The sequence below is a fragment of the Zonotrichia leucophrys genome, chromosome 7, assembly GCF_028769735.1.
Source record: "Zonotrichia leucophrys gambelii isolate GWCS_2022_RI chromosome 7, RI_Zleu_2.0, whole genome shotgun sequence".
Taxonomy (NCBI): Eukaryota; Metazoa; Chordata; class Aves; order Passeriformes; family Passerellidae; genus Zonotrichia; species Zonotrichia leucophrys.
In genome coordinates this window covers 20,136,344-20,158,435 of record NC_088177.1, presented here as the reverse complement: position 1 = coordinate 20,158,435, position 22,092 = coordinate 20,136,344, and the positions used below count along the sequence as shown (strand labels likewise).

General features: G+C 40.5%; 1 protein-coding gene across 6 annotated transcripts in view; it reads right to left on the bottom strand.

Annotated features, from left to right (window-relative positions):
• Window positions 1–22,092, bottom strand: part of INO80D (INO80 complex subunit D) — a 46,147-nt gene that overhangs the window by 11,661 nt on the left and 12,394 nt on the right. For 5 of the 6 annotated variants that reach the window (XM_064717940.1, XM_064717943.1, XM_064717944.1 and 2 more), the window contains 8 exons: window positions 18,404–19,155; window positions 15,210–15,318; window positions 8,916–9,140; window positions 6,897–7,006; window positions 4,834–4,967; window positions 3,159–3,376; window positions 2,610–2,767; window positions 452–1,644 (listed from right to left, as the gene is read on the bottom strand). In XM_064717940.1, coding sequence (XP_064574010.1) covers window positions 476–1,644; window positions 2,610–2,767; window positions 3,159–3,376; window positions 4,834–4,967; window positions 6,897–7,006; window positions 8,916–9,140; window positions 15,210–15,318; window positions 18,404–19,155 — 2,875 coding nt within the window. In that variant the 3' untranslated portion in view covers window positions 452–475. Of the gene's footprint in view, window positions 1–40; window positions 1,645–2,609; window positions 2,768–3,158; window positions 3,377–4,833; window positions 4,968–6,896; window positions 7,007–8,915; window positions 9,141–15,209; window positions 15,319–18,403; window positions 19,156–22,092 lie in introns of those variants that run through there. The other variant, XM_064717945.1, reaches the window with a different exon arrangement.

Sequence of the window (22,092 nt, the reverse complement as noted above, 5' to 3'; positions counted from 1 at the left end):
GCGCAGCCAAGTTTTCTATGCCAAATGCTACCTTTGGAAAAAGAGTAAATAAAAAAAAAAATCAAGAGATTTCTGCCCACTGGAAAACCTTCTACCAGATGCTAATGGGATGGCAAGCACTGATCCGAACCCTAGGGAACAGTAACATGCATCAGTGATCTGAGGTATCTTCCCATTTCTAGGTCTTACTGCTAAGATCATTTACATCCAGTAACTGTGCTGTATCCTTAAGGAGTTATTGGGGAACAGTGAACCTGCCTGCAATAAATGAGCACCGGTGCCTGACGAGCACATGTGAATGCTACAGCAAGGTTCACAGAGGGCTAACCCTGGTCAGTACTGAAGCAGGGGTTTTCTTCTCAACCCCCTCTTAAAAAAAAGGGAAGAGAAGACAGACAAAATAAAGAGAAAGGAAAAAAGGAAAGATAGAAAACACAGGTCCCCCATCTACCTGCAGGGAGCCAGGCAGACAAGCTCAGTTGGAGGTGGTGAAGGGCGCGGATGCGTTATTGGTACTGGTAGCGGTGGCACCGGTCACTGCGAAGCCCGTGGGAGGAGCTATGGAGCTGTGGCTGGGCTGCAGGTCCTTGGGAATGCCACTGTGGGAGCTCAGCTGGTGCCCAAAGGCTGCGCTGAACTGAGGGAGCTGTTGTTTGGGGGAGGTGGAGCCCATGAGTTCAGCGGAGGCAGGACCCATGCCACTGAAACTGGTCTGCGGTAACCCCGGAAGCACACTGGAGCTGTTGGGGGTCACAGTGGCGAAGGCAGGCTGTGTGGTCTCTGAGTGCGAGGTGGTAGGTGGTGTGGACAGGGAGGTGGACAGGAGGTGTCCATCTGCACCAAGAAGGTTGCTAAACGGAGAGGGGTCCCCAAGATTGACAGGAAGATTTCCCCAGTGAGTTCTGGGGTTGACCACCCCGCTAAGTGGCACATCCAGCTGCGTTGGGAGCAAGTGCTGTGCCATCATGGGCATCTCTGCTGAGAAGGTAGCTGCCAAGTTATCACCAGAAAAGGATGTGGTGTGAGGGGATGTGATATGGTCACTGTAGGGAGACGGCACATGCTCACTATCATAATGGCTTCCATGGGGTGAGGAGTGTGAATGGTCACTGCTGTATTGCTGTCGTGAGGTGATCAGGTCATCTGCCTTGCTCAGCAGCTGGGCAGGGTGGGGCCTCTGGGAGGCATGGCTGCCATCATGAAGTCCATGAAACTGTCCCGGGAAGGCTCTCTCCCCAAGGCCACTCTGGCTTATCAGAGTGGCAGAAGTAAGGCCAACGTTGGCTGGGGCTGAGAACTGCCCCTGGATCTGCCCTGCCAGGGGCGTAGGTGGGTTGGACAAGGTAGCAGAACGGAGCAAGTTCTCATCCAGCTCCAGAGCGGAGAAATTATCGTGTACTATACGCCCATTCAACAGCTCCCCCAGATCCGTGTTAACCTCTCGACTCAAGGACTGCATTCCTGGAGCTCCAGCACCTGTAGAGAACACCCCTATCGCTCTATCTGACAGCTCCTGAACTGGCACACCATCTGTCTGTGTAAGTACTCCAATGGTACTCAGGCACTCAAGAGAAGTTACAGCCTGCAGGGCCCGTTCCAGTTCTTCAGCTTCTTCTGTGGTTGGAAGAAGATCTCCATTTTTACCTGCAGAAACAGGGACACCACCAGTTAGTGCACTGCTCTCAGATGAGCCTGGCCCTGGCACTCAAAGGATGAAGATGTACAGACAGTTCAATACAGAGTTGCACTGTATGATAACCTTCCAGCATGGCTTGCAGTACACAGAAAGTGTCATTCATCAGTGTTCACTAGACAAGCAAGGTAAGAAAACCATGAAATTACACCTTCCTCTTCAATTGAAATCTCCCTCTGCCTGTTCCCTTCCACATACTATAGTAGGAGATGCCTCTTAAACTTCCTAGTCTTAAAAGTAAAAATGCTTAAATAAGATCTTCAATGCTGCAATAACACATGGTCCTCTTTCTACTTACCACATTACAGCCTGGGCCTAAAATTTACAGAGACAGTATAATTCAGGTTAATTTCAATTCAAACACAGTCTGATGTCACGCTGTATCAGAAAATGACCAAAGAAATCACGTACCCAACTCCAGGCTGTTCTAATTTCTTTGTTATAAGTTATAGGTACTGAGCTTTAGAATGCAGAAATTCAAGCACATTTCTGATCAAAAGCTAGTTTCAAAAATGTATTTAAAGATTTTATTCTCACTCTCTTCTCTTTTTATCAAAGGCCAACATTGACTGTGATTCCAGCCCCACTCGATGGCAGAAAGATGCCATTACTGAGAACACTCTTGATTAAACTGTAACACTGACAGGCAGTAAAAATGTAAAATGAATTATTAAAATACTAAACCAATTATGGTTCTCAGAGCAGTAATTACATGAGCAAGCAGAGAACTATGCACACAGCCTTCTTAAAGTCTGCTTTACTTCAGAGCTCCCAAACAATAGAGCAAACGCACACTTCCTTCTCTAGAATTTATTACCTCTGTAGGAAAGCAAGCAACTCCTCAAAATGCAGTTTAGAAACATTCAATTCTTCAGTTCACTGACTGTGTTCAAGCTAGCATAAAATAAAATGGTACCTTCAAAGAAATCAAAATCTTGCAAGTCATCAGGCAGCCGTGGCAGGACATCAGAGAAGTCCTCCTGATTCAATTCCAAGTCATGTGGAATGTCTGTGATTTCATTGGCGATGTCATCAGGCAGCTCATCGGCACTGAGCTCTGGAGTGGAGGGGCTCCTGAACAGAAAGGAACATTAGTCCCTGGTGTTCAACTCTGTTTGCTCCAAAGGACAACCTATCAGTGCACATCCATCTACAATGGATGCTTCCCCACACAGTCTTTCCTCCATTATCTAGGGAAAAAATGCATTTAGGTAGTGTCTTTAGGAAGCTTACACTGAGGCTACTCATTAACTACATAAGAGGCAACATCAGGAGCAAAATATTTTACCCATCAAACCCAATCATTGCTCAAAGCCAAAATGACCCACCACTTAAAGGTTTTTTTCAACAGCCACATGGAAATGGAATTTTTAGGCCTGCTCCAGATGCTGCTTGGCAGCTTTGTACAGAGCTCACTGGCAACGCTCAGGCCAGCAGTGGGAAACTGGGCAGGAGCAGCACTGACCGTATGTGGGGTATCTCTACTGGCAGTGAGACAGTGGCAGGCATGGTGAGGTTCCCTTGGGGCACTGCAGGAGGAATGGGTTTCTGGGGCCGGCGTGGGCCTCGCCTTCTCTTCTTCTTGTGTTTTTTGGTAAGTGCAGGTGGCTTCGTTTTTTTCCTGGGTTTCCTCTGCTGCTGGTGCTGAACTTTACGGGAGCTGTCCCCTCTCAAGAAATTATCCTTTGGGAGCAAAACAATACCAATGGGAGCATATTAAGAACAAGTATTACTTTCCTAGCTTTTTTCACCCTGGTCATTCCACAGACATGTGGAATGTAATGCAAGAGGAACTGTTACCTTACACCCAGACACAGTTTCAAAAATTGAGCTGTTTCCTCAATTGACCCCAATGGCAAAAATAACATAGACCAAATTTTGAGATATTGTGAACTGGAGATTGTGCAGTGTCACTTTAAAAATTATCATAGCAAACCCTAACTAAAAAGTGCACAACCATAACCTTTAGCAGCACTCCTGTAAGTATTAAAGACAAAACGCTGTTGAGAGGTGGTGTTAATGTGGATAATGTGCAGCAGCTGAAGCCACAATCCTTAAGTGCCTGCTGACATAACAGAGGGACAGCACTGAGGAGACAAAATTAACACTGCTGGACTAGAATAAGGATCTGGGTAAACAATTATGGCCTCATTGCTTCTGAACAGCAATCACTGACACGTTAAAAAATAAATGAAGCCATCATCAGTCTTAAGTTGCCATCATACGGGGTATGGCAGAGGATTATATTTGTTACAGAGGTAAACCTTGAGCGACATACTGAAGATTGCCTAGAAAGGGGGAAACCCCATGCAGATCTGTGTAGCACAAACCCTCACATTTTAATCAAAAAACTCTATAATTCACAATTATTGGAGAGGCTGGGCAAAAACAGTAACAAAAAACTTTTAATAACCCAACTAAACAAAAGAAAAAAAGAAGTTTTACACCTAATTGAAGGGAGGACAAGAAGCCTTGAAGGAGGGGCAGTACAGAAGTGGGTTTGTGAATTATCCTAAATGTTTTGTTCTGGAAGATTGGGGGCATAAAAAGGAGAGCAGAGGACATCAACTTCATTTCTCTCAGCCTGAGGTAGGCCACTGCTTTTTCTATGGGATCCATGGATCCCTGAAGGAAGTTTGAGATAAATTCTAATAGTTACTAAAAGGTTAATAAAGTAGCAACCCCATTATTTCCATCCTTGGAATTGCTCTCCACATTACCTTTAGAAAGTACTTTGGGCCCCATGTGCTGAGACTGTTTAAGACATAGTGTTCTTAATATCACACTTATATTACATTCAGATCCAAGGACAAGGAGTGACCCCAAATAAAATGACCACAGGATCTCTCACAATGACCTTCTATTTCTCAATTTAAGACAGCAATCATATTTTCTCCAGTGAAGAATATTCCCATGTATACTTCATTATATCCTCAAAACTACATAAAAGATTGTCACAACATACTTTATACTAACTGGGAATGTTTGTCAAGTTTTACCCTTTTAAGAAAAATAATAGCAAACAATCTCTTAAGTTCATAAACTTGCTAGTGGTCAAGGAAGACTTCATAGGAAGACTGGGGTTAAAACTCCTGATCACGCCAATACACAAATAAATACAATGATGGCTTTGTACTTACCATTTTTTTGGCATGTTCTTCGCACAGAGGTGTTTGATGTGTAATGTCAAAAACTGGCACAGAGCACTGCTGACCATCTGCAAACTTGGCTGTGCAACTCGAGAAGAGCTGCTGAGAACGGTTCAATAAGATATCTGTGCATTTCTGCATCAGGAATAACACAAGACAGTGGTGGAGGAACGCCCTTTGATTTATCAATCTGATATAGATCAGAGCCTTCAACTCTATCTGTCCAAGGATACTATTTTTAATGAGTGCCTTAAATTTGCTATTCAAGTTCAAAGCTAGGTAAAGCTCAAACCCAACTTTTAAAGTGAAAAAACTGCATTCATGCAGAATCTCTAACGATTTTATTATATACTGATAGTTTTATAAAAGCAGCTATTTCACTAATGAGTTCTTAGCAAAAAGAAGCCTTTTCCTGGAGCCTTAATCAATAGATCAATAGTAGCAGTTGGAACAGTGTAGTCAACAGGACTATTTCCTTACAGACTAATGACAATCCATACTGAAACATTAAAGAAAGAGTATTTCTTAATTCAATCTTTTAAGGTACATTCTTGGCATTTATCTTTAGAGCACAGACAAAGAAGTCTCAACATCCTTCCTGCTCCTCTGAAAAAAAAGATGTGCAAGCAGACAGAAAGGTCAAGTAAATCCAAACGTAAGCTTGCTGAGATTTCCTTCAGAAAATCCTTAGCAGGAGTAAAAATGTTTCCAGACTTACAGCAAATCAAACAGATATTTCATTGTGTCTTTTTTCAAACAGCACTAGAAGCACTCCTTCCATCTTGAACAGTTCTCAGACCTCAACATCACTGTGTATGTTTATAAAATGTTAAAACAAAAAAAAAAAAAAAAAGGACAAAGAAAATGAAAAGCCTGCAGAACAATCCAGACAGCAGACTTGGATGGATGGGTCAGAACCAAGAATCTGTTCATTTTAGAGAAGAAAATGCAGAGAGAAAAAATGGGCATATATGCAAAATCACTAGTCTTGACTATCCTGCTCTATGCACAGCAATAAGAGAGACCACTTAAAATTAAAAACTATCCAAACAAAAAAAATCCCATCAGAACCATGAGGCAAATCCCAAATACAGGTGTATGCCATGGTGGTCTCTCATAGAGGTTTTGAACTGCTCTGCAAACTTTTGCTGCTTTTAAGCAGCCTGCAAAAATCAAACAATAAAAACAAGGCATCTGCAAAACAAAAAGATTGGAAAGGCGCTGCAGTCTGACAGTAGCTGGGTGCATCAGCACTAGTCACTTTTAATACCAAAATCAAAAGTTCCAACAATAGGAGTCACCCCAACAAAAGCACCAACAATTCTTCAGCTAAAAACAAAAAAACAAAAAAAAAACAAAACCAAACCAAAGTCTGCAGTAATTTTAAGTATTACAGGTCATGAGTCTGCCTTTTTATAGTCTTCAGAACCAAAACTCACACCTATTGTGCTCTCTTCTTTCTGAGATTTTCATTGACTTTCAACATTCTTTCCAGGTTTTGTTTGAAATTCCAAGCACAGGGAACCCCTCCTCATCTGGACTAAGAGGTTCTGTGACTCCTTCTATTCTGCTTCTTTAAACAAAGCAAAGTATGATTTCTATCTTTCTAGTCAGTGTAAGCCCTCTTTTTATACTATGTATAAAAACCTTTTTCCACCAAACTGGCACAGGAAGGTGGTCTATCAGAACCTACCAAGAGCTGTATGAAAGCCAGGAGGCTGAAAGTCACATGGTTTGTACCAAGTCATTCTGAAGGATGATCACTTTGTAAAGGTTTCTTGCCCACACTAAATAAAGCTCACAAAGTAAAATTATGTTCCTATTACAAATACCAGTAGCAGACTACTTATCCTCAGTGCCTACACACCTAAATCACACAGCCAAATGAAAAGCAAAGGAGTTGCTTTTGTTAGTATGATGACATACTAACAAATAGGTATTTCTTTGTGAAAACTTAATTATCATGCAAAAATCTAACAAACAAACAAAAAACCTCCTAAAACAGAACAGCCTCCATGCCCGAATGCCACTCCCAAACAGAGTTAAGAGGATACGCTGAAAACAGTGCCTGGTGAATGGAAGGGCCTTGTTAGTGCACTGCTCTCCCTTCGAAGTCCCACTGCAGGTTGTTGGTTCTGCATCTCTCTGCCTTGCCTGGCTTGTGCTGAAAAGAAAGCATAAAAGAGTTTACAGACAAACCCCCAGTCTTGTGGTTACTTAACACAATTATTATACTGAATGTAGCACAGTAGATGGAAAATTGTAACACACATGTGTGTGTCATGATCCAGATGGGTGCACACTACTACCAAGCTCTACACAGGGACACAGAATAGATGTCAATGACAGGTGAATGTGTGACTGTAGTAACAGGATTATTTCTTATTTCACAGGGCCTTAATTGTAATGATAGGTGCTATGTGCTACTACCATGTAAATATTACAACACCTTGCAACAGAAAGGGCAGCAATAGGTGAGTGTCAACACAGGTAACCCTCAAAATGAGGTCAGTCTTTAGAATTCAATGTACTGGGTATGCCTAGATGGGAGTCAAGTGCACTTTCAAGCCTGTTCATAAATCCAAACATGCCGAGCATCCCCAGAGCTTACATGCAAGCATGTGCTCAGACAAACTTAGACTGAGCTCTGGAGTGGCAGAGCCTGAGCGTGCTCAACATGGATAAAAGCTCTCCTTCATCAACGTGCTACAGCCCAATCCACCAGCAGGTGCCCGGGGCTCCCCCAGCACAGCCTCTGTGCTCGGAGCCTGAGCTGCAAGCAGGCGCCAGGCAGCGGTGAGGACGGGCACTGAAGCGTTACACAGCTCGCTCGGGTGAGCCTGCTCTCCAGGCACGCGTCACCTTCATGGAGATAAAGCTGCCGATTCCAGGGCTCACTTGCACCTCTGGACACGTTGTTTTCTAGGTTGACAAAAAGTTGTCTGTAGCCTGACTGTTTTCCTTCAGCCATTTCTGTCATCAACTGTACTTTGACTGAGCAAAGTTTTAGTTAGCAGTATTACTCCTGTGAAAAATTTTCTATCTGAAGACTCTGTGGTTACTTAAATTGACCAGGGCGGTGATGACAGGCATACCTGGCTTTGCTGGTCTACCCAAAACAACGTAAACTACCTTTTTTGTTTAATAAAAGGGAAAAATAATAGGGGAAAAAAACCAGCAAGAGCTTGTCAGTTTAGGTGAACTTTTGCTGTAGTGTTTAAGTTTGGAGAAATTTATACACAACTTTGTAAGCCAATAATGGAGACTTCTACATTACACCTCAGAGCAGTTCTTCAGAATCAGTCCACCTCCCCAACAATGAACACTTCAATTGTCATGAACCACATCCCACTGAACTGGGAACAAAAGCATCCCATTAAACACAATATGCTCACAATACCTAGCTCCAATCTGCATCTCATACTATACACTGCACCCCACAGTCACACATCCTGTAAGGCAAAACCCCAACAGCAAAAGGATGCTTCTGATACCCCAAATGTAACACCAGGGTTCAGACTTAGTCTGTTCCTGCATGAATATGAATCAACCAACTCTCCATATGCTGAGAGCTAGAGGGATGTTGACATTATCTAGAAAGAATTCCCACAGAAGATAACCTTCAAAGTTGTTAGAAGTTATGTATTTTGTTGCCAAGTTTTTTATTTAATGTTAGATTGAGTTAAATCTAACAAAAAGCATAAGCTTAAATTTGGTTTGCTGGGAAGATAATTAAGAGGAGGTACAGACTTTTCAAAAAAATCTATCTGAAAAACAAAATCTGAATTGGAACAGTGAACTACAGACCAGACTGCACACCTTCTACTGGCACAGTAAAGGACCAGATATTTGGGCACAGAAACTGCTGAACAAACCATCCACATTCTACAACATAAATCCGGAGAAGGCCTGTCTTCATGGAAAACTGTACACCATGTTTCTTTTACTCCACTGACAGGCACTTATGTGTCACGTTCTCCTGCCTCGTGCGTGACTCCCGTTTCAGAGCTCATCCCTTCAGCTGCAGGATGCTCAGCCCGTGTCCCCCTGGCCAGCCCCAGGGCAGCTCTAACCTGGTGCAAGCGCACGCTGCCCTCCGGAGCTCGTGCAGGAGCTGCCCCGCGCGCTCGGGCTCCCGGCTGGCCGCCTGCAGCAGCGCCTTGCGCAGCGTGTGCCGGCACTTCTTCTGCCGCGACTCTGCCCGCTCCAGGCGGCACAGGTGCTTGTATTTCTGCTGAAAGTAAGTGCAAAGTCTGGTCACCCTGGAACTCCTGTCATCTGCATTGTCATCGTCGGACCTGAAGAAGGGAAAATAAAAACAAATATGCTTTAAGATACTACTTTTTTTTCCCTGCTAAGCTACTTTGTCATTCTAATAGAATTGTTAAATTGGCATCTCTCTTCTAGCCACACAAACATCCAAATGCTGAATCAGGCAGTGTTACTTGAGAAATAGCAAGAGCAGGATCCCTTCTAAATTCTAAAGGTATTTGCCCTTCTTAGTATGTCATTATTAGAGATTACATCAATTTATCATCAAGTCTGACACATTTAAATGTCTAGAGCCTGCTGTTCAAAAAGAAATCTATACTGTTAACCTTTATTTACTGTAGATGTCACAGCAAATGAGACCAATCTTAAATCAAAGTGCAATTAATGGAGAAGACAAGGGTGGGGAATTGTGTAGTGGCAATTTATTGAGGAACAATCATGCTGGAGAAGATGGTCAAATTCTAACAAGTACCTAAGCTTCTGACTTCTTCCAATTCCTTTTACTCTTCCAGGTGGTATATTCCTTTTTAAACCAAAATACACACTACTAACAGCTAACAGCTGACACTGATTTCCCCTTGCTGCAGAGTTGCAGTTGAGTTACAGTACAATAATAGAGAAGAAATTCATATTTAACTGAAAGATACTGAGAGAAAGATCAAACCACGGCCAAGCAATGACCAGAAGAAGGACTAATCCAACTCTCTGTTGGCTTAAGAAAGCCCTTCTCCATTTGTCTTGGCTCTCTGAATGTCCAGGCACATATAAACAAGCCCATCAAACCATGTCAACACATTCAGTTAAATGAAGTAAAAGTCAGTTAAATTAAACAGAAGATCATCACTGGAACATGTTAAAACAAGGTCCATGAAGCTACCCAGAAGTTCTCCACAACAAGCATTAGTTTGCAGAATGAGGGGTTTTTTTCATGGAGCAACAAAATGCATATGCTAAATCTAAGCAGACTCTGTTTTTCCTCTAATTTTTACAGGAGTAAAAAACCTCATGAGTTTTTCCTCTAATTTTTTTCCTATAGAACAGAGAAACTTTTTGCCAACTTTCCTATCTGTAACACAAAAAAGGGCAGGGGAGAGAAGAGAAATCCAAACAAATGAAGCAAATCAAAAGCTGGCAGTGTTCAGAGCCCGTGGGACTGCATGAGCTGACACCCAAACCTGCACACAGCAAAGGAGGCCACCACTGAGACACAGGAGATGTGAAATACCAGCCATGCTATTTACTAAATAAAGTAAGATCCAGAAATGCAGACAGCAGGTCTGTCCCTGAAAGGCAGTATGGTGAAGACCTACTTTCTTTTCTGCAAAGTCTGACTCTTTTTACACACAGGCCAAATGGAAGAGACTGCAGCCATCTCCACTAAGGCTTTCCACAAAAACTCTGCAGCAGCAAACACTGCCTTTGACACAAATGCATGTTTTTGTGAAGTTTCATGTAAAGTCAACCATACTATGTATTTTGTCTATTAAAATAATTTACAGCTTGTTTTCTAGAAGCATAAATTACAAGTAATTAACCTCTGCAACTACATGCTTAGTGGCAAATACAATCTATGTTTAAAATATTTAACATATGCAATGTCTAGAATATTTTTACATTGAAAATTAAAAGAAAATACACTTTTAAGATCTCTTAGGAAAGAATGCTTCCTGGGGAAAACTACCTAGAAAAAACTAAAAAATTTAGAAAAAATTGACTGTGGGCTATTTAATCTAGATTTTCCTTTTCCAATGTATTACTAAAAGAGGAAAACATAGATAGCATATATATTTATTGGTAGGTTTAATATCTTAGATATTTCATTACTGCTCTGGGCCAAGACTTTTAAACAAAGTTACTGATTTAATTTTAAATATGGTTAAAAATTAACTTTAAAAATACCAGAAGTATTCCTTAGGGGAAAGAAGTTTCTTTCATGTGGAAAGAGTGTTTTTTAATGCACATTTCTCTATATTTGAGACTTTTTACTTCTCTCACATTGAAAGAGCCAGAAAAAATGACATCGTATGCTAAAATATTTTTGACCTTCAGTTTATGAGATCTTTTTAAAAAACAGATGAATACATATATTAAAGGTATAGAAAGAAATCACGCCTGTAGTGGGCAAGGCCTTATTTTGAGCCAAAATTTCTAAAAGCCAATTTCTAAAAGCCTGTTCAGAACTTTGTTCCCAGGCCAGTAAGATTAGCCAAAACATTTATATGTTCAAAGAAACCTAAAAATATCAAAATAAAACCTTTTTTCTTCAGTAGGCATGAAAATGAAAGATACTTTTATTGTTGTTCTTTCATTAAAAAGTTTGCCAAATTCTATTTAGTTTATTCTCCTAAGCTGCATATAAAACTTCTGAAGTTCAACTTAACGTGTGGCATTTCATTTTTACAAAGAATTCTGAAAGTGCACAAAAGCCATTTGATAATCCAAAATGCTTTCTCCCAACCCTTCCCTTTCAGACTGTCATGTGGAAACATCAGGGGGATTATTGCTGAGTGTTCCTGAAGAAAACAAACACAGCACAAAGCAGCAGAAAGAAGAGCAAAAGGGTGAGCAGCCAGGCACCACCGGGGAATGAGGAGAACATGCTCTCTACTCTGAGACAGCCCAGCAACTACACTTCAAATCCCTCCTTACAGAGCGTTTTGAAGAATCTTCCCTTCTTTCTTTTAGTTATTCTACTTATTGGGAGTTATTAAATCCAACTTTTGACAACACAGTGTTGATATTTAATTCTTTGAGGGAGGTGGTATGAGGAGGGACTCACACTCCTTTTTCAAACTTGCTACTTGAAACGTTTGCTTTATCAATATTTCAGAGTATGAAGCGAAAAAACACTTTGTTATAAAGTTATTTGTTTTCCAGCACTTTCTAAGATACCAGACTCAGTAATCAAATAATCTAGGGGGAAGCTTCAGTAATCTGCAGCAGGGAACAGCCCCTGCTTGCTCTCCAAATTGCTGCTCCCACAAGGGATTCCTCCCACCCCAGCAACCTTCTCTGCCAGCAGCCAGCCTGCACCGTGCCCACTGCCAGCTCCCGTGCTATTGGAACTCAAACATTTGTGCCTGCCTCGAAGCACTGTGTCCTGAACTCCTGGGACCACAGGAACACAATTTTTCAAAATTAAAGCACAGAATAATAAAAGCAAACATTTGGCCTGCGTTTCCACAGATGATTGCAACAGTATGAATTTTACAGATTAAAAGGCCAGAAGGCAAGTGAACCAAAAAATGTACTATTGTTGTCATGGTTTAACCTCATCCAGGAACTCAGCACCGCAGTGCTGCATGCTCCCTCTCCCTGCATGCTCACTCTCCCTGCTCCCATCAGTGGGATGGGGAGGGGAATCAGAAAAAAACCAAACCTTGTGGGTTGAGCTAAGAGTAGCTTACTAATGAAAACAAAGTAAAATATACTACTACTATTTATTGTAATGAAAAAAGAATAAAAAAGAAGGAGAAACCCCAAGAAAAACAAGTGATGCCCTATAGAGCAGCTCACCAACCCACTGACTGATACTCGCGCCTTCCTCAAGCAGCGATCGGCTCCCCCCAGTTTATGTCCTGGCCATGATGTTCCAGGCTGTGGAGTATCCCTTTGGCCAGCTGGGGTCAGCTGTCCCAGCTGTGCTCCCTCATGGCTTCTGCTGCACCCCCTCTCTGGCAGAGCACAGGGAACTGAAGTGTCCTTGACTTAGGGCTGGCTCTACTTAGCCCCAGCCAAACCATCAGAGCGTTACCAACGCTGTTCTCTTACCCAACCCAAAACACAGCACTGTGCCAGCTGGTAAGGAGAAAATGAACACTATCCCAGCCAAAACCAGGACACTGTTAAGACATTAATTTAAAACAAATCTGGTGGATTTTTGGGAGTTTAAGAGCAGCTAGAGTATCATACAAGAAGTTCAACAGAGGTTTCTCCCACAATCACACAAGCAGAAATGCTGAGAAGCAGCTGCAGAGTGAAGCAGAAATTAACTGTTCACTTTCTTTCAATAGTCTACTCTGAAAAGCATTCCTCTCACTGTCTTCCATCCAGTCAAAAGGAAAAAGACAGAATGCAGTCAGCTGGTGGGGACCATAAGCTCAGACACAAACAAACAGAAAAAAATAGCTTTAATTTTACTATGAAAACCAGCAAGGAAATCCTCTAAGTTTAGGTTTTTAGTTTAGATTTCAAAACCAAAAAGTTTTGGGTGATAATCTCCATTAGTTTTCTGGTAAAGTAAGTCCCCAGAATTCAGAGCTGTAACAAGTCACTGGCTGACTTTAGGAGGCACCAGTCTGTACCACCAGCTCAGCAAAACAGAGTCATTTTGACAAAACAAATCTCCCCAGAAACAGCCTGAACTAATTCCTCTTCAGCAGCCTGCTGAAGTGTCAAAGTGAAATATTTCAGGTAATAAAAACCACTACAGAAGTTTGCAGAATAGGAACTCAAGTTTTAGAAGGTTGACATCAAGTGACTGCTTCTCCATGGTCAAAATTAGTAAGGTTTTGAAGAGCTAACACTGAGCAGGCTGATGGAAGTACAAAAGCACCCAGATGCATTCAAAAATTTATCCATCATGGATAGTTAAGACAGCATTTAACTGAGGTGCACAGAATGCTAGAATGGAAAAGAAAATGTCAAGACAAGGTATTATTTTCTCTCAGTAGGTGAAAAGAGTAGGAAGAATCCAAAGGAAGTTAAGACAAATAGAAGACAAAACACACAGAGATGACCTTTATAAGTTCACAAAAAAATAGGGATCTATGGAAGAATCAAATCAAATGTCAAAGAGAGAAGAGTGTAAGGGAAGTTATTTAATAGATATATCTGCTGTGAAAAATTATGTATGATTTAGAAGTCTGAAAGTCTCTCCACGATTTCCCAGAACATTTTATTTAAAAGTTGCCTTTTAAGTTAGAAGTAATGTTTGTGAAAGGTCACTCTAAAACTGCTGATGCCCTAAAAAATGGCGGTCGTTGATAATAAAAAAAGACTCTTTTATTTTAAAAAAGTGAAGTCTACACTCTGCTTAATAGCTTTGATTCACTGACGGCTCTTAATATTTAGCATCCTGGTGTGTGTCCTGATGAGAGAGATACTGCTTTGTGGTTCACCTTGAGGATAATCTTCAGAGATGGCAGGAAATTCTAGTAAGTTTCAGAATTTTCAGAATGTAACAACAAAATAAGGTTTCATTAACATCATTATTCTAAGCATGATAGCTAAAAACTAAAAAAAATAAGGGAAAGTTGTAGAACCAAAAAGTCCAGTTGCACATTGAATGAGAGTCATGTTACAGAAACTATAATCAAATTCTAGTGAGACCCCAATTTCTTTGTTAATGGCATACAACAGTATTACAATATTACACCTGGGATGCTTTGTTTTAACTGTCTACCTTCAAATTTACATTAGTAGACCTATATTATCATATCCTGCTGTAAGTTTAGATTTATGACTCAGCAGTATATAGAGAACATCATAAGCCTTTCTGCACCAGCAGTTAATTCCTGCTCTGTTTATCCTTTTGATCCCATGCTCACAAGTCCCATGCTTCCTTCCAATGCTCACAAGTACTGACAGAGGTTTATTCAAAACTTAATTATGAAAAGAAATACCATGGCCTTTTAAAATCCCCATTAAAACAATAGCCTGCATAATTATTACAAGAATTAATGAGTAAAATGTAGCAAGTTTACTGACAAAGTTATTAACAACCAGTAGGAAAGACAAGAAACCAATAGCAACCCCATTTGATTCTAATTCAGCACCTCCAATCATCAAAGCACACAAGTTCATGAATAAATCCTACTAAACTCAATTAAATTCAGGCAAACAAGCTTAAATCCTTTCCTGATGCATCCTTCTGATAGCAGACTGCACAAAGGTCTCTAAGTTAGCTGGAAACTGGGACAGAAGGCGACAAGCTGTTCCATAGCTCTTACAAACAAATGAGTTCAAACAATCCTTTGTTTCAGCAAAACACTTGAACAAGTGCTTAGGTTCCACTGACTCCACTTGAAGTGAAGCCCACATTTACATGATTTATTCCATCAAGGCCAGCATGAATACTAAAGAATCATACTCACTCAGGTCTCTCATAGCCGAGGCTTTCTCGGATAGACCACGCAACCTGGTAAGGGGAGGTTTGCTCTGAATCCTCCAACTCTTCTCCACTGTCTTCAGACCAATCCAGCCCTAAGGGAATTGAAAACATGGAAACTGGATGAAAAAGGCATCCACCTCATATAAGCCCCTGAGCAACCTTTGGCACAAAAGATGAATGTATAGTATAGTTGCAAGCATAATTAAGTTTGATTAAATTATGCAGTATTCTCAATTATGCAGGAAAAGCTACAGTAACAGCTCCATTACAGTGTGCAAATAGCATGCACTGATTTTTATCATAACTGAGTTTTCCCTTTAAAATCCTTATTGGTTTCTTTACCCATAAACAGTGCAAGAAAAATCACCAACTATCTTACCCACAGAGAAATACTAGTTTTCATAACCAATTACAAGGTAAGAGAGAAGTCCCTGTCATGAAGAACTGACTACTTGGTAAATTTTAATACTATATGATCTAAATAGGCCAATTTCATTTCTGTTTATATTCTGACCCCTTTTCTGTGCCAAAACATGGAAGAATATGAAAACTGTAAGACACAGCAGCAGGGACAGAGACAGACACACAGCTACCCAGGGTGTTCCTCTGCTCAGTGTCTGTAATTGCCTGCCAAATGCACATATTAGTGGGAAGAAAGAGCTAAAGGGAGAGATACAAACACTCCAGCACTTTCACCAAGCAGCATGTTTTCACGTAATGATGATGCAGTGTGATCAACTTACAGCGTGCTCCAGCAGCCTCAGTTTGGCCAGAAAGCAGCCAGTAAGTTCTCAGGTGGAACATTTTATCTGGAGCTTCATCTTTTGGGGTTTTTCCTATTATCTCTCCCATATCCAGTGAAATTCTTGCCACTTTCTTGCAGCAGGTGGGATAAAATCTCATTCCTGCATTTACAGGCTAGCATTCTTTGCTTTTTCATTTTCTTGTGTGCTCCTTAAAAATTGACAGAGTTAAGGAGCATTTCATTTTTGCTGAAACTAAACTAAACAACTATATCTGAGATGATTCTGAAGTCACATGCCTTGAATCTGGGATATGCATCATCAGTACTTGGTCAAGCCCTTCAGAGTTAGAGACACACACACATAAGCTTGGAATACAATCACCAGGTAACTCTTCAGCATATAGAACCAGCACTTTAACATAAACCACAGATATCAGAAACCCAAATTTTCAAGAACTTCAGCATTCTAAAAAAATTATTTTTTATTTTTATTTTTTAAGACATATAATTGAACTAAATTAAGATACCTTAAGACATTTTATAAAATACCAGAATTATAGTTTCAACTTAAATGTTTCTTTTTCCTGTTGTCTCTTCCATAAAGGAATGAAAAAACAATTTAATCATTTCATAAAGATGTCCACAATTGACAACCACATAACAAATTGTTTAAACCCTAAGTTTAAAAACAAAATCAGAAACTGAGTTGTTTAGCTTCTCCTGGGCACTGCAAAAAGGAAGGAATAAAATCGAATCCAGATTCAACTGTACTGACACTGAAGACTGCAGTTACATTAATATCCAATTACATGGCTCTGATGTTGGTACACATAAAACTGGCTTAATCTTTTGAAAGATTCTCTAGTGCTGCTTGAATATAGAAAAGAAATCCTGAAATTCTCTGATCTGGCAAATCTAGTCTTTAATATTAAGGATTATAATGAATAAATAACAAATAAGTTTTCCACTTTTACATAATAAATATATAAATTCTTTTACTTTGCCAAATATAAACTGTTCTAAATGCATCCACATAGTTATGCACCTGCCTAGCTGCACATGTATAGGCCTAGCTGCACATGTATAGGTCTAACTGTTTTTTAGTCTTACTATGCCTCTTTTTAAGGAGCACCTATTCTCTTCATCAGTTGAGAATGTTGAACATTAAGCACAGAAAGGGATCTTTCTACAGAATTTCAAAACACAGGTCACTTTCTAAGCTACTGAGGACTGTGACATTCAGAAATGCCTCTAGAGCTGCCATTCCTCTAAAGACCTGCACTATATACAGGACCATCAAAGCTGTTTTCTGAAGAACAATTTCCTTTGGAGACATGATACTGGATGCTAATTATCTCCTGAACAAATAGTCAAACGATCCCATGAGTGCCAAAGGGCAGATCTTCACAGCAAATTAAGAAAAAGTTAATTGAAATTGCAAAAATTACAGATGTTTGCAATTAAATAAAACATTATATAGGAAATGTCCAGGTTTATCTGAAGTCTTTTTTTGTTTTAAACATCATAAATGGTGTTCCTACTTATATCACACAGAGTCACATTTCCTTTTCCCTGCCAGTATTTTACTTATTAGAAATGTACAATCTAAAACTAAGCAGAAAAGTAACTTGGGAGAGTGAGGAAGATAAAAAGGACAGATAGGTGTGCCTAGGTCTATACTCACAACGAGACAAATCAGCCATAAGGTCAGTTGCCTTTTCAAAGCTCACAGAGCACTATTATCATGAACCAATTTGGCTATATTTGCCCATATTTTCATAAGCAGCTATTGATCATTATATGTAAGGGGCAGAATATTTCTGCATGGTATGGAGACAGGACTTCACCCTTCCAACTATCTTCTGTAACAATGCTGCTCTCCTGAAGTGGTCTTTTCCTTTTGTTCATCCATAGACATAAATAGGGCCCAGTCAAGAAAAATTCTCATGTGTTCCAATTTTCCAATTAAGTCAACTGGAATTTCAAATATGCAGAGATTGATGGCCAAATTGCCAAACTTTCACTTATATTCATTATGTCACGTGCACTTATCACACACCTAATGTTTCAATCTACCATTGTCCACTCATGTAGGTACTGCTAGTGTCACATTTACTATTCAAGTTGCAAACCTTCTATTGTGAGGTCTCTATAACCCAAACAATGTTTTCAACACCTCAGTTTGGTTTCTCAAACGGTTAAGAGAACGTTAAGAAGAATAAACAACCAAAATGCCATAAACCATTTGGGATGGGTCCAGGCATTCCCTTCATAGACAACAGAGCTAAACAAAATGCCAAGAGATTACCTAGCTCAGGGTTATTTTGTAAGGACCGCACAGGAATTCAGGACAGGGCTAGGAAGACATTCCCATTCAGTCTTTTGCTTCCAGGTTAAAACACATGGCTGCAGTGCATCTGTGACCTACTCACCTAAGTGAGGAAACAGATCAGTGTCCAGCTGCTGTTTTCGAGTGCACAGTTTCACCAGTCTCTGGAGCCGGCTCATGCAGGACGAGTGCGGAGGGAAGGCTGTGGCTTTCATGAGGACCCGGTCAGTCCGTGGCGGGTCCGTGCCAGGAGCCCTGGCGGGTGGCAGGAGAGGCAGAGGTCTCTTGTTGGACAACTGCCGCGCTTGTGCTATAGTGTGTGTGGTGGGTGCCACTCCCTGCATTGGTAGGCTGGTGTTCAGAGGTTGAGGTGACTTGCAGACTATGCCCTGCGGTAGCCCTGTCGGCTTTAACGAAGCTGATGAAGGTGGCAGATGGGAGTGCTGCTGCTGCTGCAGAGGCTGCTGCTGCAAAGGTGCAGGAATGGGGCTAAAGTGCTCTTGGCGAACTTTTAAAATCTCTGTCTCTCTCTGGCGCTGCCGGTTGTGAGCCAACTTGCTCTGCAACTTTTTCTTCACTGTTGCCCCTTTCTTTAGGTCATCATCCTCCTCATTGAAAGCAAAGGGGTCTTCTAATTCTGCCTCCAGGTAGTGGAGAGGAAGCCTTGCCCCTGGAGGGGAGAGGGACATCCCATCCAGTCCATTGGGCATCTTCAAGGCCAGGGTGGGCACTGTCAGACCGAAGGCCATAGCATCCATCTGATGCCTGACCTTTACCTCCTCTATGGGATCATTCTTTTTCTTCCTCTCCTTTTTCGGTATAAAGCCAAGTACCTGCAGGTGGCTGTTGCAGTACCTTTGAAAAGTAAGAGCAGTCAGTTATTAACTTAACTTCCCTAAGTAAAATCTGAAGGCAAGATCACTTTCCAATCACTTAGGAAAAACTCACAGACACATTTCAAGCAAATATAAACAGAAGAGGTTTTATAAGAATTGTACACAACTTCTAATACAACAGATAACTGTGGTGCTCCCAAACCAGCAGGAAAACAACTTACACAAGCAACTATTCCTAATCTTAAGATATAATATTCTTCATTCGTTATCCATAGGAAAATCACATACAGTCATTCAAAATCCTAACTCTCTAATAGGGTAAACAGTCAAAATCCAAAGTGAACAAAACAAATGGACAGTCTGATACAAAAATTAGCAAGAATGCAAGCCATTAACTGATCAGTTCAAAAGCTCCTAAGAAAAAGTACATTGAAAAGTACTTCCTTTCATTTGCTCATTCTTTCAGTGGAAGTAGTTAACATTTTCATCAATGCACACATTATTGTTATTATTATTATTATGAATTCCACTGTAGTAGGGAGCAGTTTCTTATAAGGGCAGTCTCAGTACATATCTAGCTGCTATGAAAGACCACTATTTCCACTTACTGAACAAGTAGCATAAATACTTAAATTCTGTTTTAGTAGTTTAACGTGATGAATTTGAAAGCCAGATGATTAGCTGAATATTCTTCAATAAAAATCTATCTTAAAACAAACTCTTTGCTGCTAGAAAACATTCACACAATGCCAGAAATATGTATATATACAATCCAAAAGCACAGATTTTAAGTTCTTCTAATATGAAAAACTTTCAAAGTCATGCCATTAAAAAAAAAGAAAGCAAGAAGGTCTTTGATATCTATCACGAAAGTAAAAATAATTACAATTTATGCCACAGATGAAATACTAAAAAGTAAGCAATTAACTTTTGTTTGATTGGAATCAGTATGTGACAGAAATTTAGGAACCATGACATGATCCTTTCCCTGTACACCACAAGCAGACACTCCTGCCTCTGTAGAACCCATCAACAATGAAAATTTGCCTTTGCAGAATCCCATCTATAATTTACAGCTTATAGATGACCAAAGATACAAGGAAAGAGTGATGTCTGCATCAAGGTAATTATAGACAAGATATTGAATAGAACACCATGAAGCTATTTTTTAAAATCAGATCAGTATGAATCTGAGAACATTAAGGTTTTTTTTGGAAAAATAGGTTAAAATGATATTATTCTGGTCTTCATGGAGCAAAACATGGCAGAAAAGCCCAAAACAACCCCTCAAAAAGGTTTAGCACTTCAGTTTAATCACTTTCAACTTGTCGACCCATTTCTAAAGAAACAATGCGTGAACAGCTCTAAAGGGTCCTTAAAAGGGAAAAAAGAGAAAGCAAATTCATATATGCTGTTTAATGGTCTCCATATATGTACAGCTTCTTTCAAGACCCACACTCCTAAGGTTTCACAAATCAGAAAACACTGAAAAGCACTGCTACTTATTATTGCCTAAATAATTTCATCATTACATTATGTTGTAAGTAAAAAATAAACCTAGATGAGGCAAGCTAAAAGCCAACAACTTGTGCAGTCCTTATTAGAACACACTGGAATACTGTAAATTCATACTGAGAGATGCACTTCTAAAAATATAATTATATAATAGAGGGCTCAATAAAGCTTCCCTTAAAGTCAACAAGCACTGTTTCCATATTTAAAATTAAGCCCTTTTTAAATATGTTGTTTGAACAGTTACCACGGCACTTTTAGTATGGCAGAAGAAAAAAAACAATAAACAGACTAAACAAACACAAGGGAATTTTTTTCCCTCTTATGCCAATAAAACGAGTGTTCTGCTCAACACAAATGCTTCCCTTATATTGTCCAGAACTTAAATTCCTGTCATCTTGTGTTTGTGCTGATGGGAGGAGGTAGAACTGCATAGTCTGTTTTCATCGCAAAAACAGTAAGAAAATCAATAGAAAAGGTGAATAAGTCTGTGGAAAGGTAATAAGTTTGCTAAAATTCTCTGAGTTTTAGGCTAGTAAGGGTTTGTCTTGTTCATTTAACTCTAACAGAATCATTTTTATATGGCAGAGAATAAAGCTTTGGCTCTTACAGCTGACCATACTGCCTCACTGAGAGCCAACTGGCTCTGCTGGACACAAACCCACAGATGCCAGGCTACAACATTCAGATTCCAGTACACACTGACTTGGCTCTGTGCTTTAGACTCTGCCAACTCCCTGTCCTCCAGTGTAACCAAGGCTGTTCCACCTTGGACTAACAGGAGCAAGAAGAAAGCAGGAAGAGCAGTTCAGTCTTGTCTGGGTAAAGCAGACTGCACACAAGCAGTTTTGGCTAGGCACAGCTCTCACCAGCACCACTTCAGCCTTCACCATGTCATGCTCTTGCTAGCCCTGCACTCAGCCAGGAGGGCACGGACCCACATTTCCTCATCCTGCACATTCCAGGATGGCTTTTCAGTCAGCCCTGAGCTAAAGTGGCTCTGACTTCACAAGTCAGAGTGCTGCAGAGTCTGCATTAGCAGTTCAAGCCCATGGAAGTCAGGTTACTGGGGAGACAGGAACTGAACCTGCAAGTAGCACAGTGCTTTTCACATAGCTCTGAGCACAAAGCCCATTAGGGTCAAGCTGGCCCTGCAAGAGCCAATTGCAACAAGCCTGCCTTAGAGGCTCAGTTTGTCACTGAGTGTGAGTTGTCTGTGAGTTATGCTCAGCGGACAGTATCACAATAAGTAACTAATTCAGGGGGTTTTCCCCTTCCTCAATCAGCACCAAAGGCACTTATTCTGTGCAGGTAATGTCAAATTAAGTCCACAAATATGGTGGGTTGATATCTATTAAAATTATCATAACATGAAGCACACAAAACGTGATGGGCTCTGAAGAATTCAGCTGGACTGTTTCCTGCATCCACTGGGAAGGCAAGA